This window comes from Citrus sinensis, chromosome 3, assembly GCF_022201045.2.
Source record: "Citrus sinensis cultivar Valencia sweet orange chromosome 3, DVS_A1.0, whole genome shotgun sequence".
In the NCBI taxonomy this organism is placed as follows: Eukaryota; Viridiplantae; Streptophyta; class Magnoliopsida; order Sapindales; family Rutaceae; genus Citrus; species Citrus sinensis.
The window spans coordinates 3,975,167-3,991,305 of NC_068558.1; the positions used below are offsets into that span (position 1 = coordinate 3,975,167).

The 16,139-nt window shown below is 35.1% G+C and overlaps 1 protein-coding gene across 3 annotated transcripts in view; it reads right to left on the reverse strand.

The window, feature by feature from the left end:
• Positions 1-1,658: 1,658 nt before the first annotated feature.
• Positions 1,659-16,139, reverse strand: part of LOC102616583 (callose synthase 10) — a 31,906-nt gene continuing 17,425 nt past the window's right edge. For 2 of the 3 annotated variants that reach the window (XM_006476890.4, XM_025098709.2), the window contains 32 exons: positions 15,862-15,911; positions 15,577-15,663; positions 15,379-15,464; positions 15,162-15,189; positions 13,854-13,951; positions 13,641-13,722; positions 13,382-13,542; positions 13,110-13,230; positions 12,174-12,271; positions 11,991-12,081; positions 11,747-11,907; positions 11,546-11,655; positions 10,837-10,971; positions 10,679-10,747; positions 10,420-10,591; positions 10,202-10,319; positions 9,849-9,968; positions 9,160-9,275; positions 8,988-9,071; positions 7,464-7,576; positions 7,238-7,290; positions 6,963-7,139; positions 6,811-6,858; positions 5,603-5,761; positions 5,266-5,379; positions 5,062-5,150; positions 4,817-4,975; positions 4,498-4,600; positions 3,617-3,736; positions 3,191-3,241; positions 2,899-3,081; positions 1,659-2,351 (listed from right to left, as the gene is read on the reverse strand). In XM_006476890.4, the coding sequence (XP_006476953.2) occupies positions 2,115-2,351; positions 2,899-3,081; positions 3,191-3,241; positions 3,617-3,736; positions 4,498-4,600; positions 4,817-4,975; positions 5,062-5,150; positions 5,266-5,379; positions 5,603-5,761; positions 6,811-6,858; positions 6,963-7,139; positions 7,238-7,290; positions 7,464-7,576; positions 8,988-9,071; positions 9,160-9,275; positions 9,849-9,968; positions 10,202-10,319; positions 10,420-10,591; positions 10,679-10,747; positions 10,837-10,971; positions 11,546-11,655; positions 11,747-11,907; positions 11,991-12,081; positions 12,174-12,271; positions 13,110-13,230; positions 13,382-13,542; positions 13,641-13,722; positions 13,854-13,951; positions 15,162-15,189; positions 15,379-15,464; positions 15,577-15,663; positions 15,862-15,911 (3,593 nt within the window). In that variant the 3' untranslated portion in view covers positions 1,659-2,114. Of the gene's footprint in view, positions 2,352-2,898; positions 3,082-3,190; positions 3,242-3,616; positions 3,737-4,497; positions 4,601-4,816; positions 4,976-5,061; positions 5,151-5,265; positions 5,380-5,602; positions 5,762-6,090; positions 6,135-6,810; positions 6,859-6,962; positions 7,140-7,237; positions 7,291-7,463; positions 7,577-8,987; positions 9,072-9,159; positions 9,276-9,848; positions 9,969-10,201; positions 10,320-10,419; positions 10,592-10,678; positions 10,748-10,836; positions 10,972-11,545; positions 11,656-11,746; positions 11,908-11,990; positions 12,082-12,173; positions 12,272-13,109; positions 13,231-13,381; positions 13,543-13,640; positions 13,723-13,853; positions 13,952-15,161; positions 15,190-15,378; positions 15,465-15,576; positions 15,664-15,861; positions 15,912-16,139 lie in introns of those variants that run through there. The other variant, XR_003065407.2, reaches the window with a different exon arrangement.

Here is a 16,139-nt window from a genome sequence, read left to right on the forward strand (position 1 = left end):
AAAAAATCAGAACAAAAAGTATGAACAATCATTGAGAAGAAAATATAAGAAACAAAGGGAAAGACAAAAACTTCTCGTAGCTCAAGACAAAAAACTCAGGTTGTGTTTACTTGTTGGAATGGGAGTGAGGAGTGTGGATTCCTCCCACTCCAGCGTTTACTTGCTTAAAATGGCCACGGATTGGGAATCCCACTCCGTGGGCCCCACTCATTTTTGGTGTGGGGAGTGGGAGTGGGACTCCCATTGCGGGAGGTGGGAGTGGGAATCCACTCCCACCTCTCCCCTTTTTACCCTTTCATTTAATTTAATTTAATTTAATATTTTATAATTAATAAATAAAATAAATAATATTTATTTGAATAATAATATTATATTTAACTAAATAATAATTTACATTGATTCTAAGTTAAAATTATTTTAAAATAATACTATTACATTAATAGAGAATTAATAAATATAATATTATTATATTTATTTTAAAAATAATAGTACTATATTTATTTAATATTAATAATAATAAATAGTTTATTCTAAGAAAATATTAATTTTGTACTAAATAATATTATATTATTATTTTATATAATAATAAATTTAATATAATTATATTAAATAAAATAAAATAAGGTTTCATTTTATATTAAAATTAATAATTTATTGTTCATAATTAAGAATATTAATAATTATAATAAATTTATAAATATAATAAAATAAATATTATTCATTAAATATATTTTTTATTAGTTTTGTAATTAAAAACTATAATTCTTTAAATAAGGATAAAATTGTAATTTGAAACTATTTACTCCAAATCCAAGACAAAGTAAACACATAAATTGGATTATGATCTTTATTCCATACTTCCATTCTAGTGTAAGTAAACAACCTACTCTCACTCCCACTCCACACTTCTAATCCAAAGATTCCCACTCCTCAGGATTCCCACTCCAATCCAAAAAGTAAACGCAGCATCAATGTAAGAGTATCAGTGAGAGTCATTTTGATATTGTAGCAACACAAATCAACACAATACAATTACGTTATGCATACACATAAATAATCATGAACAATGCACGTCAAATTCAAACATACTATTAAAGGATAAAGAAATGGAACAGGAGAAATGTGATGACCCAAATAAGATGAAGAGAAGAAGAATGAGCATACGGATCCCATCAATGGAGGAGACCAAAGGAAGCAGCTCCAGCTTCGGGTAGATGGAGATGGGGATGTTTGGAGAGTGAGAGAGGGACAACGTGAGACAAATTTTGAGAGAGAGACAGAGAGAGAGCTACTCCTCCTATTACCTCCTATTTGTTAGTTGTTAGGCAGTGAACAATTTCGGGTCACCACACCCCACACACGTCGTTTACGCTCAGGATTCATATAACCGTTTTCCATTCATGGCCAGCCTGACCTAGAATGGATATCCAATCTTATTTATTAGCTTTAAATTGCCATACTGATCTAGTTTCGGTGATGTTCTAAATAAAGGCTCGGCTCCTCATTCAGATATTTACTTTGGAACAGTTTTCATAATCACACGTCAATTGGTGTTTACTGGTGTTGTTTCAAAAATTAAGAAAAACATTTCGTATGATCTCTCCCTCTTCCATACCGACGTGCCAAAAAATTTCCGTATCCATCCATGCGACGTAGCATTGACGATAATTGTTTGTTGCTAAGTATATATATAATGATAAGAATTATTTGTAGATCTTTTCACCCCATAACCTTGAATGGAACACTGTTTTGTCTAAACTAAAATAAAACTTTGTAGCGTTACGTTTACATAATAAACCCAATGCTATATACTCCACAAACTACAAAAGAAACAGGTCGCCGCAGATTAGTCATAAAGAATGTGCCTCGGTTCTCTCCTCCATCCCAAATTGCACCGAAACTAACTCGTCTATCCAGCCACTCGAATAAAAGCAGATAACTGAAGCAAGATACAAAATTGAAAAAGGCCACGCCTTTATAACCATCTGTACATATAAAGGCATGTCAGGATCCTCGCAACTAGGAAAGGGTGAGGCAGGATATGATTTCATACAAGGGATCTACAACCTAAAGAGGTTAGACTGGCTGAATGTGTTCCAATAGGAGACCACCAATCAATTATCAACATTAGCCTTGTTTCCAGCGAGGATGAGGGAGATCTCCAGTCCACGGCTAAATGCTTGATTAAAGAGAAGACGAGACTGGAAAGTAGAAACAAATGGAAACCAGGATAAGAATGCCACTGGGGCAAAGATAATCACACCCATCCCAGCGTCGTACATTCTGGCAAACTCCCGCACTGATTCCCACAAGCCCAGGCTCCTGACTATGTTCTTCCATGTGAGAGCTAGCTGTACCAGCACAAAGCCAAAAGGTTAGAAGGCTGAAAAATAAAATTAAAATATATACAGGATAGACCTTGATTTTTTATTTTTTTTTGTGTTGGGTGGTTTTTTTTGGGGGGGGAGGGGGATTCAGATTCAAGCAAATCCAATTTAGCTACCACGTAGGAACAGAAAAGAAAACAACCTCCATATGCACACGTGTAATCATGTAGTACCTGTTTCTGTGAGAGTGTACAAGGATGCAACAAATCGATAGCTAAACACAATGGACTGGTGTCACCAGCCAGTTATATATCTTTGATGGAGAAAGGGTGCAATTCATTGGCACCAGCCATTATTTGGATTTGTGTCATGAATCACAAGACAAACACCTCATGTTTTTTAATACGTCCATCCAACAGTCAAGGACAGAGTTTCTAGTTTCCTCTAACAAAATGATGATCAAAGTTTGTAAATTTTAATCAGGCAAACAACGCTGTCCTTTGTCAAAATTATTCCAATCTATGGTGCAATTGTGCAGAATGGCACAGAAGCATTTGAATTTGAAACTTACACATATGATAGCCCAACCAGTAGGAATAAATGCAAGGATGCTTGCAAAGATATCTGCAATTGACAAACGAGTGAAGATAATGACAAGGATGAGGGCAGCAACAAGTCCTATGGATGATGCTCCCTGTGTCAACCGCATCAATAACTGGAAGTCGCTGGAACTTTTAGGATTAAAGGTAAATATCTGCAAACCAGAAGAAAATTAATCACAAAGACTACTAAGTTTCACAGCAAAAATCAAGCAACAAAAAGTCAGGTATTGACAAAAGGAATTAAAACAAAGAGGTACATACCTTAAAGATCATTACTATGCCAACTAACACAACCCAAGAGAAGCCATAAATCTGCCCAAAAAAGCAATTGTCAAGACCAACATAACTAGAATAACTTTAAAATGAAAATATATTCCCATAACATACATCATATTTGCAAATTTGAAACTATAATTGTGTTATAATTTACAACACAGCCTGTAAATGATCAAAGTCTTGGAAGATAATAATAGTACTAACGACATTAATAATGACAAAAATAACTACTCTACCGGAACACATGCCTCAAACATACAAAGTAGCATATAATCAGTCTATCAAAACGTTAGATAGACTAGCAGTAACATAATGTAGGAGAGGAGTGCCTCATGCAAAGCACAGGAAATTTCCCTTTTCCCCCACTCTTAAGGAGTACATGTTAGACACATAGCTAGAAAAGAAATGTACCGCAAGTGATGTATCATCTCCAGTGAGGTGGAGTTTGTATACAATGCCGTATTGAAATATGAAGAACCTCAAACTCAGTATTGTTTCCAAAATACGACCTCTCAGAGTTTGGATATGCATCTGCAAAGAAAAGCATACATTAGTACATGAACAAGTTTAAGAAGAAGAAAGGGAGCAAAAATAACATAGCTGTGTGGTGACAAGAATGTTTTACTTGTTACAATTCTAACATAAAAAGTTTAAAATATGAACAATAAGTAAAGAAGCAATGTTACAATTCTAACAAGGAATAATTATTCTTCATCTAAAATTAAGACCCAAAAATAAAAAAAAGGACATGCAGAGTTTCAGAATACCATCCTAATTTTCCAATTGGCAAAAATACGAAAGTAGCCTTTTAAAAGCTTATTCGACAGCAAACTATTTCATCAACAAAACCATATTAATATATATACCCCTCTCTCTGTTTCCATGCCATTTCTCATAACATTAACATGCCAAGTAAATAAATGGAGTTGAACAGTAATTACTTATGATGTAGAGGTTAAGCTATTGTTATAAATTTTCAGAATGGGAAAAATGTAAATGATGTGTGAAGCACTTCTGTCATTGGTATTGTAAAGGAAATTGGGAATAGCATTTTTGCTTATCTTTAAAATAAGATTTTATTTCAAAGATTTATGTGGATCAAAGGTTTCTAACTTCCAAGCTTCTAGACAAGAAAATACTGATTTTAGGTTTTTCTTTCGGAGTTTTCTCTTCTTCTATTAAACGCAATGCAAGAATATGAAAATGGCTGAATCCCCAAATTCAATGGCAAATCATGCAGAAACAAATCCCATATCGATTGATTGCCAAATTAACAGTTAATAACACATAACCTGTTCTTCATCCCACCAAGCTTCCCAGCTGTTGTCTCCCTTGACACCTACTCCACCTTTGTATAGTAGCCAACTGGTCCAATCATCAAAATCCTCTACGGTCCTATTCATTGAACAATGAGATAATATGACTTGGTGGTCAGCAGCAAGAGGAGAATGGTACTAGTGACGTGACACAAAAAGTTCTATACACACACATACATATACAGACTTGTACATGCTTTTAATAAAATGCAGACCAAGCTAAAAGACAAAAAGAAATATGAACTCCAATGTGCTAAAAGACAAAATCACTGCATTGAAAATATACAGAACTTACTTTTGCCATTCAAAACCTGATGGATTGAAGATGTAAGGAGCAAAGAGCCAAGAGATGACAAGGAACCAACTACTGAGAGTTAGCAGAACATAAGAAACAGCGCCTCCCTCTGCATACCCATATGCGATGTAAACAATAAGCAGCAACGCCACTTCAAGACTGTCAAAAACCAAGTTTTAAGATTTTAATACACCATCTTTTTTATCTGCTAAGAAACAGAGTAAATAACAAATAAAATCACCCACGCTTTGATGAAATGACTTCTTGAGTAAAGCCGGTAATTTTCAGCAAATTTTATGTGGCGGACAACAAAGCCTCTACCGGTTGCTCTATACTGTTAATTAAGTTTCAAATGCATAAAAGTTAGCTGACTGGGAAAAAAAAAAAGAAACAAAGAAAGAGAGGGTGTGAAATTTTGAACGAATAAGATCAGAAAAATGAGTACATACCTTTGCACCTCCATGGAGGATGGTACGTCCAAAGTAATGAGTTTTAGTTCCTAATGAGAACGTGAAGAAGACAGAACACAATTGTAGTTGCATCGTGATGAAGCTGAAAACAGCCTGCGGACAAGAGAATTTTTTTTTTTAAAAAAAAGCCCTGAAACTCTCTAATCAATTGGACAGTTATTTAGCGAAACAATTTAGTTGACAAACGAATATCAAAAGAAAACTCTTAAAAAGCGCAGCCTGCTACATTAACTTTCATGTTTGTCGTTTATCACACTTATGTAAAAAAATTGGGGGGGGGGGGGGGGGGGGGGAAATGAGAGTTAGATAAACTGACCTTCAATAACCCCAATTCAAGTATAAAACCCATTATCATAGGGACTGCAGTAAAAACACCAATCTGGACCAGAAACTGTGTATTCAAAACTGCATTCAATGATGTGTTCCCTGACAACTTAGCTTGACGAGAGATTGCCCGATCAAGTCCAGAGAAAGCCTGAGAAGATAGGCAGCACATTGACAAAACGGCATTAACTGAAGCTGATCCCAATACAACTCCGAATAGATATGCAAAACTAACTGCATTTTTATTCAATATAATGGAAATTGGAAAAGGATGTCTAAGACATTCTAGATTTAATACTTGTCTGTAGCATAGAAACAAAAAGATAAAGGAAAGAAAGACATAAGTAATAAGAGTTGCGAGACTCATTTAAAAGCTTAATGCTGTGTAGTAATGCACACAATAGCTCATCTCAGATGCCTTATTTAGCTAAACACAATATGCAATAACCTTCCACATATCCGCAAAGTTAAGAACCTAACCAAATTTCTTGAGTCTCCCAACCAATAAGATAGCCATCGATGAACTAATCCCCGATGCAAGTAATGTAGATAAATCATGAAAAACAAGAATAGGTTGTCAGTTTCAAAATAATTGACCCTGTTAGGGACAAAAGTCAACTCATTTTAGGAGATGGGGAAAGCTCAGGCTGTATCATCCTGTTTCTTGATTTCCAATTTTCAAGTAGCCGGCCATCTAAATCTCATAGTTGAAAATTTGAAATTCAAAGAGAGTGTTGGATATCTAGCTATTTGTAGAGAGCAATTAAACCTAAGAAAAGTTGCTTCCAGAATTCCAGAAATATATGGTTCTAGTAAAAATTTACCTTTGCAATTTAATAACTGTCATAACTAGTTATCTGCGTAAAGGTTAGATATATGTTTTAGACATTTCATCAAACATAATTAAAACAACAAAACATCATGCTGGATTTCTTTATTCTCTGGATTATTATTATTTTTCCAATAGGAAATAGAGAAACTTCTATAGAATATTAGGAGGGAACAAGTATTACAGAAGTAAACCAGAGGTCTACAAACTAAAATCTTCCCTTCAGTGTAGAACACCCAAAACTATACAAAACTTTGAAACAAGAAGACCTTGAAACCCAAAACACAGGAGGAAAAAATCCAAACCAACAAAATTAACCCAAAACTGCTATATAAAGAGCAATTAAGAGAAAGCTTCATTTGATTAATTACCAGGTAAGCCCTTCCATATAGGAATATATAGATAGTAAGGACGGTCATCTGCATAAAAAACAAGCTCTGATCAGCAAAAGTTAAAAACAGGCTACCTGGATATAGTGCAATGACTGGATTAAGACACAGGAGAATCATGGAAGTAAACACACCATTGTGCAAAGATAGTAACCAACAGTGGTGAAGTAGAAGGAGAGCATTCTAAAAAAATCAAAAAGTTGTCCAAGCCTGTACACATCCCTGCTAAGGACTTGCTCTCCATTTCCTCCTGCAACTTTCCCTTCAAATAGGGCAATCTGGTTTAACCCTACATCTCTTCCCTTTCCAACCTACATTGAGAGGATCTATCAGGAAATTGGAGGGAAAATTATATCTTCAGAGTCATATTCAGCATAACTTCACCAAAATGTGCAAAGCACTATCAAACCTGAATATATTCATGGTGGGTAACATTACCCTGCCTCAGAGTGGAGTTGAACCCTGCAGAGAATTTAATTTCAGATCACAAAATACAGTACATTGAAATTGCCATTACAATACCCAGTGAAAGAAAAAAGACCAAAAACAAAATTATGTACACAGAAGCATGCCAAATCACCATGAATCAGCTAGTCAGAGAGAGAGATAAAGAGAGGGAGAAAGGAGAGAATTACCAGCATATATGTCTTCACTGATATTAATTACACGTGATGCCTTACTAATACCACCTCGAGTAATATGAAAGATTCGGTCAAATACATCTGGATGCCCATAGTGCATGCGGACTCTGCAAGAGTTTTTACAAGGAAATTAATTAGCCAAGTATATATTATTTTACGGTGATAGAAAATTCTGTTGCATCCTCACAATATGGCAGCAATAAAACCAAAATGTGCAAACAATATCATCTAAACACTATCCCTCTCTCCCCAACCCAAAAGGGTTGAACAGATTAAGAACAAAGAAAAAGAAAATGAAATCAGAAGTTGCCATTTTGTATCTACGTGTTAGGTGTAGCGATGGAAAATTTTCTGTTGACCTGTGTCTCATATTAGTTAGTAAAGGGGAGATACTTGAGTTTTTAAGTAGGATAGGTCACTTTATCCAATAGGCTAGTTTTTTGGGCTGGATAGTTAGAAATCCTAAGCTAAGCCCTCCCAACAATTGCTATCAGAGCTAGACCCCAGTAGCTAGAATGTGGTGGTGAAACAACTCAAGTGCTTCGGATGAAAGGATTGGAGTCCGACGGTGGTTTTGTCGGAAAGTGGGATTGTTGAGTTGTTTCCCACATTGGTTAGTAAAAAGGAGATACCTCGGTTTATAAATATGATATGTCACTCTACCCAATACACTAGTCTTTTGGGTTGGATGCCTAGAAATTCTAAACTATGCCTCCTAACATCTTCCCATGGGGACCCACTTCATTTGGGGTGGGGATGGGCAAATTATTGTCTTGAATTAAAATTTGGGGTGGAGACGGGCAAATAATGTGCAGAATTTGACTTTGAAAATATGTTTTTTGAATTGCATTCCCAACACTTCAACTGCAAACACAATTCAAGTTCCTCCCCAACTTTCTTCCTATTTCAGATAAAATAAAAGAATATTGTTTTGAAAGAAGCAAGAGTTAGAAAAAAGAATTCCTCCAGTGCAGATAAAACTTTTAGCAATATGAAAAAGAAAGTTCCTATAGGAAAAGGTAACCAGGTTTCGGCTGCATCATTCCCACCCCAACTTGAGACCACACACCGCCAACAATAGAACACCCCCCCCCCCTCTCTTTTCTCTCTTCTTCTTTCTCCATCTGCTTTCTTCCACCAAAAGAGGTGAAAAAAAATTTTGAAATAAGATTTTTTTCAAAATTAAACCACAGCAGATCATGAATAGGAAAATCTCAGTCAAACCAGAGCATTTTGGAAGAATGTTTCATGATTATGAAAACTGCATGTCTGGGATAAATACTTCAACCATAAATGCAGTGAGAATAAATTGGATCAACTTCAGCCCCCTGCGTCCCATTTAAGATCTCCTAATATCCACCCAAAAAGGTACGGGAATCAGTGAGCCCTCACCCAGATAATTCAGGAAAATTCACATCTCCAGTATCAAAAGCAAACAATAAGTCATGACAGAATATGCAAGAACCTGGTCTGTATGCTTTTCCTACACAACAGGTATACAGGTAAAAGACCACTCACTTCAAAGGATTTGCCAACACGCGTTGGCCCAATGTCACAAAGCTCGTTTCTTGATTGGACATGAACCAAGCCAAAGATGAAACACTGCATATTTAGTCAAAAAAAATTGGTAAGACAGATCAACAGAGTGACAAAATAGCATCAGCCAATAACTCGAGAACATATTGCAGACCTTCCAGTAAAAACATGCTCTCTCACGCCAAGAATAGATGGAGGTCTAATGCCATGATCAGTTCGGAATTCCTCGAGTAGATTTCTCATTTTCATTGCCTCCTCCAGGTAATTATCCTATAGAAGAGGTAAAAGAAAAAGAGCCAATTCACTTCCTGATAGTTACTTAAAAATAACTTTTTGCAGCATCTCATACTAAGATTCCAACACGTGTTCGAAGATTTTAGGTTTCCATGATGAACATGCCACGAATAACGCTAAATGACCCAGAAAATCTATGGCTGACTAGTTTTACATATGACCCGGAAAATTACACAGATTCGCAGAAGAGAGACATCTGAACACACAGTTCTGCATATTCCACAGACAAGCAATCACTAGCATCCGGAAAACATACATCAATAAAAGGCAACACAAGCCTCTTCCCAATAAACAGACAATGTGAAACAAACATAACCTTCAATTTTTTTTTTTTGATAGAACATATCCTTTAAAAGAACAGTGAATGTGCTGAGGCAAGAAAGAAGTAATAATATCTTCGAAAAAAGAAGCGAGGAGAATTTAAAATGCCACAGAAATAGACATCATGAAATTTGTTTCAAAATTAAGAAAATTAGAAAAGAAAAGCCTTCTTCAGGAAAAAGAATAGATGGTAAATTACTAAAAATATTAAAAAAGAGAAGAAGATACCTGATTCATGTCTATAGTTTGAATAGCTTCTCCACGTGTGAAAATTATGGCATGATTTTGGTTTTCAGGCTTCCCTTCCCCAAGCTTTGGATCGCCGGGAAGTCTGATTGAATATATCTCCTACAAGCAAATGAAAATAACATTAAAAATCTTCAAAAAGAATCAGAAAACTTTATATCCTATGGTACCAGTACAATCCCCCCACCGCGCCGGGGGGGGGGGGGTGGGTGGTAGTAAATTTGTCAAAATTGTAAAATTGTCATGCTTTTGCATGATAATTTTTTAAATATACCTGATCTTGGGTAAAATATGATACCGACTAATACAAAAACAACTAAATTCTTTGAATATACCTGATCTTTTCCATGGATGTCAGCTTTTACAAGCTTTGAAAAAAATTCCTTAGAAACTTTTCCATCAGCTGCACTGCTATCCTCCACGTGTATGAAGGCAACCCGGAGTGCCTCATTTCTATATCCAAAAAACAGAATGACAAAAGTTTGAAAAATGATTACTGAAGAAACCTAAAACAACAGATTCAATAGATAGAAACGGCAATGGAAATTTATACCTCTGCAACAAAAGCGCAATATCAGCAGCTTCAGGTGCCTTTCGCTGTTTCTGTTGCCCATAAATTTGGCATGAGACAACATAAGTAAACTTTAAATCAGACTGTGCACGGGCTTCATGTGACAACGCAAAGCCTTGAGTTGGGAGCAGGCCACTTCGAGAATAATCAGTCACTACAGACAGAAAAGGATTAATATCAGTATATTCAATCCTTTTGAACACATAGAGTATGTCGTTATAATAAATTCATAAGTAAATACCTCCTATTGGTCTCCTTTCCAAATAACTTTGAAGCATTAAAGCCCTTCTGTAATACATCATGCCACGCACTGCATGATCATGGAAACCAAAATTTTCAGACAATCATTATGTACTAAAAGGAGTATCACAATAATGTTACTAGCACAATAATGCTAACCAGTCCTGGCCAAAGTCTGTCCTCGGTAAGATGCCCAAAACCGAAGCTCCAAAGAATCAGTCGAATTTTCTTGAAGATCTACTCCCCCAGCTGACTCGCCTCGACCAATCCGTTCCAAGAAATTTTCCCATTCATCTAAAATTGAAACCAAATAATTATTCAATGTATTATTATTACTACTACCACTACTACTACTACTACTACTACTACATCATAATAATAAGAAGAAGAAGAAGAAGAAGTAATAATCCAAAACAAAAGGTACAAAATTTATTTTTCTACCCAAAAAAATAATTAAAAAAAAAAATAAGCTTTACAAATCTGCATAACAAACACACCGTGTACTTCAGAAGATTGTGCAGACAAAGGCAAGCAAATGTAACAGTCACTCGAAGACTTTTACCAATACTACAGTTGCTCCAAAATACAAAATAGAGTGCATAATCCGTGATGCACATATGAGCACAAATTCAAGGTAAGGATTAAATGCTAGTACATTTTTGAACAAGCTAATATGCCACAATGCAATACCAGCAAAATAAAGACAGAAGAAGAAGAATCATGACAAGAAACAGTATTTTTGTATTCAAATGCAGACAAATTAAGTCATTATACAAATATATTTGGTAAGCATTCATGACAGAATGACACAAACCATTATTGGTGAAGTGGAACCTTACAGAAAAGGGTAAAGAAATCAGAACAATACCTGGAAATATTTTCTGAAGATAGAAAAGAATTGATATTCCGTCCTCGTTTTCTTTCTGTAATTCAGAGGTACTATAGAGTACAGTCTCACTGTAGTACGGGGTGAAGACACTAACAAACCAAAAGAGTAAATAACAAATAAGATACATAAGAAAGTATTAAGTCCTTATGCCATCTACATGACATGGAAATTTTGGTCTACCTGAATGGTATCATTTCGCAAACTGGCTTTGCTGGTGGCATATCCATAAATAGGGAATTGGAAAAAAATTCTAATCTTCTCCTTGCTTCAAGATTCTTTGGAATATTAGCAGCAGAATCCTTAACAGTAAGAAGGAGGTGCAATCGCTTCACCTGCTCCTTCTGTGGAAACAAAACAATGTAAATGCAAATGCACACCAAGAGAGAGTGATTTTTAGAGGAGTGTGTTTCTTAGGAGCCCTTACAATCTCTGGATCTTTGGGCCATTCTATTCTAGAAAATAAGCGACCTTCATTTCTAGCTCTAGCCAGAATGTTCCATGTATCAAGCTGCTCCCTGCAAACAGAAGGATTCAACAAATCAAGTCATGAAACATTAAACTAAATTAGTACTCAGCATATGACAATCAGGTATATCCAACCACAAACCTTAAATCGGATGACAGCAAGTCATGTGTAACAACCTCGTATAGCTGAAATAACGCTTTCGCAGCTCCTTTTGCGAGATCAGGAGTTTCATTCCGTATCTGACACAACTCACCCATTATTATAGATGCATAAATCTATAACAGCAGTTTATCAAAATGACAAATGATACACCAACAAAATATTTCAATTCTAAAATCTTACAAACTGTTTTCACATACCTACCAGAAAAAGAATACAGATATAGGAGGGAAGAAAATTAAATTTGTTACTGTTATGCCAAAACAAAATCCCAGTGATCTTTTCATAAAGCATTTATTTTTTATTGTTAAATAACGATACCCCTGGATGTCACTTGTCCTGAATCTTTATTATAATTCTTGTAGGTATTACAGAACAAAAACAATTTAGTCCCAGTAATTTTCTCTCTCCGTTAGCAATTATGAAAACAAATCAGGAATGCATCAAGCACGTCAAAACTAATATGGTATATTAGCAAACTTAATTATATGTAAACTTTTTAGGATAAGAAAAAATAATCTTCCTAAAATCTACCGTATCCTAAAGAAAGGCACAAAAAAAAAATGATTTAGGTAAGATCCAGCGACAGAGAATCAACAAAATATTCTTATGTGAATTTCTCCTTAACGAATTAGTAACATAGATAAGAAAACAACGAAAATTTTGTATTTGCCCCAAAAAAATATTGCAAATATATGCATTCAAATTAAAAAAGAAAAAGCACTGTGACTGTAAAGGAGTGAAAAGAGAAATCATTAGCCCAATTTATATAAGCTCCAATTCTTTCAAAGCATTTAAAATACGCAGCAGAAAAACGAAAAATATTAAAAAGGCTCAGATACTACAGTAAAATTCTGGCAATAATTTCAGCAATATCATCCAAATAAAATAATGACAAAATTTGAGAATAACAGATACCAGAAGGCCAGTCAAAGCAGTAAATCTTGACAATACGAGTGGAAGCTTCTTAAGAGACAAGGTTATAACAAGTGAATTCTCCAGTATACTGTTATTAATCTCTCGGAAGATTCTTTCAACCCTACCACAAAAATGTAAAATGCATAAGGTAAAATCATATGACAACCGACAACCAAGAGAAATTCATGACCAGAGTAATAAATGACACTAAATTTTTTAACTGAACATATCAAATCAAAACCAAAGAGCACAGCAGCCTGAACAATTCATACCAAAGTCTCCCTTCACCATCCACAAGGGAATGTAACATTTTTTCAATGCTGTAGTAGCACTCCCGTACAGCATATGTCATGTATTCATCCCTACATATTCTATTCCAAAGATCAGCCTGTGTGTCTTTGCAGTCCAAAGCCAAATCAATTGCCAAAAATATCTGGAAAAATATATTGACCAAAAAACTTGTGAGCTTTAAGCATAGAGACTGAGGTTGTCAGATATTCTTAGTTCCCGTTAATGTTTGAAAGGTCTAACCTTACTACTTAGAAGAAACAAAGGCCATTGGACCAGTCGGAGACTGCCTGTGTTGCTAGGAATGGAAAGCAAATCCATCTCCCTGGAAAAGCATAAAATCATATATGAATACCAAGTGCTTTTCCATCGCTAACTGCTTTGTTAAAACCAATGTACTAATAAAGCCCTAACTGTTAACAACAAAACATAAGCATGACTGCCTCCGTAGTTTACCTATTACTTATAAAATCTTCCTCACGCAAACTTTTAATTATCTCATTCCAAAATGGAGAAAAGATTGATGCATATTCCTTGTTCAGTTCTTGAGAAACCTGCATGAACAGACCAAAATTTAAACGTCCAAAGCAGAAATTCTCATATCAGAGTGATGTGCATCTGATATTAACCAAAGAACGAATCATTGTCAATAAACCACAAAAGAGGCCCCTAAGGGCGTGGCTGAGTGGTTTTTAAGCAGGATTCTTTAACTGGCCACCCATATTCGAACCTTAGAGTTGGTAAAGGGCTAAAAAGTCAATTTAAGCTTTTCCCACCCCTTCCTTTTAAAAAATTAAAAAAAAGGAATAAAACAAAAAATAAATAAATAAAAGAAAGAAATAAATATAATTATAATAAAAAAGTCTACAATACCACAGGATCAAAATTTCAACAGGCTTAGTGGTTTACGACAGATATACAACCACAGCCGATACAGAAGCAGCAGTTTACATGCAAACACACACCATATATGGACCAATGGTACAATCCACCCAACATAATCACAAGAGTAATGATACAGCCACAAACTCTTGTACAAACTTATTTTGTACAAACTGACGTAGCATTAATTCATTGGTTGAATGAAAATATAAATTAATAAAAACAAATCATGTGGGCCAAGTGATATTTAATTCAACCAATCTTATCATGCCACATCAGTTTGTACAAAATAAGTTTGTACAAGAGTTTGTGGCTGTATCATTACTCTAATCACAAACATTCAAGTCCACACACAAAAAATACTCTCAGTTTTGCCCACAACCCTGCATCTGTATACAAATTTGAACAAATTAAAATAGCAATCCATCTTACTTAACAACTGAACTTAATCACACTATAAAAACAAAAACATAACAGATTTGATACTGTAATTTAGCTCTTATCTGTTTCTGAATTGGAAGCAATATGCTTTTAATATTTGTTATATGTGACCAGTAACCAAACTAGTTTAGGCAACCGACATTCTCAAAGGCTTACTATAAAAGCCTTCTTAAGAAAGGAATATTGGGCAGCTAGAATTTCTTTTTTTTTTCACACATATTAGATCAAATTGCCTAGAAAGGAAATTCAGGTACCTTTCATCATTGGGCCAAGCATATCACATGAAATTACCAGTTCCTGTTTACCAAAAACTGGGCAGTTATCTATAATAACATTTCTGACTCAGTTGGAGAATTTTAGGCAACCCCTAGGTTAGAAAGGAGATTTTTTACAACTGAAATTACTGAGTCAGAATTTTCTTTTTTGAAATTAACCACTAACCTGAGATGCTTGTCTATCAAGCAGCAACCTGTAAGAGCAGAATGATAGGAAAAGTTACTTATGAAACATAAAAAATACAATTTTCTTCTACAAGTCATTTATACCACAAGCACATGCTTGACAGGGCGCAAAAGAGCCAGGAAAAAATTCTCAGTTCTCAGCAATGGCCTTTCCTCTGTTAGGCTTGATAAGGCATCTAAGTATCACATTCAAGTACCTTTTTGCTTGCCAAGAAACAAGATTCTTAACAAAGACTTTAGGGAAGCTCTCAAAACGTTTGTGCACCATTTCAATTGTACGTATCTATCACCCAAAAAAAACAAAAATATTAAGCAGTTGACTTATGAAAATATATAAAAAAAGAAGAAGCATGAACAGTATAGAAATACGAAAAAACTCTAAAGAATAAGCATACTTCGCCTAGCCGAGCCCGCGCACCCATTACCCCACCAATAATTGCCGACAAGAGTGTGTACCATATGTGAAGGTCCATAAGGTAGATCTAGTAAATAAAAGAAAGTATCAGAAAAGTTTAATAAAGCAAAGTCAGAATGATAAAATTCTGGTGAAAATAATGAGAATGTCGCATGGACTTTTGCTTCAATGCATATAGTATAATAAAATTAGCCAGGAAGCCAGATGCTGAATTATTTTCCAGCATTGTATATTGTGCATACAAAGAAAAATGAAAAATACTCACAGCAACAACAGGAGCCCAGAGGCTAACAATGGTCAAGGCATTTTTATTGTCTGCCAAAAATCATAGCCAATAATTAGTTAAAGTTATCAACTTAATACAAGAGAAAGAAGCCAATAACAAGTATTATAAGTGATTCACACTAGGCATACGAAGTTATAAGAAAGCTCATAACATGAGAAAACAGTTTTGAAATTGTCACACCAATATAGCAGCAAATACTTCAGCTAACTCTAAAACATTGCATTGTTTATAGTTAGTACCTTAACATTTCGTGAAAC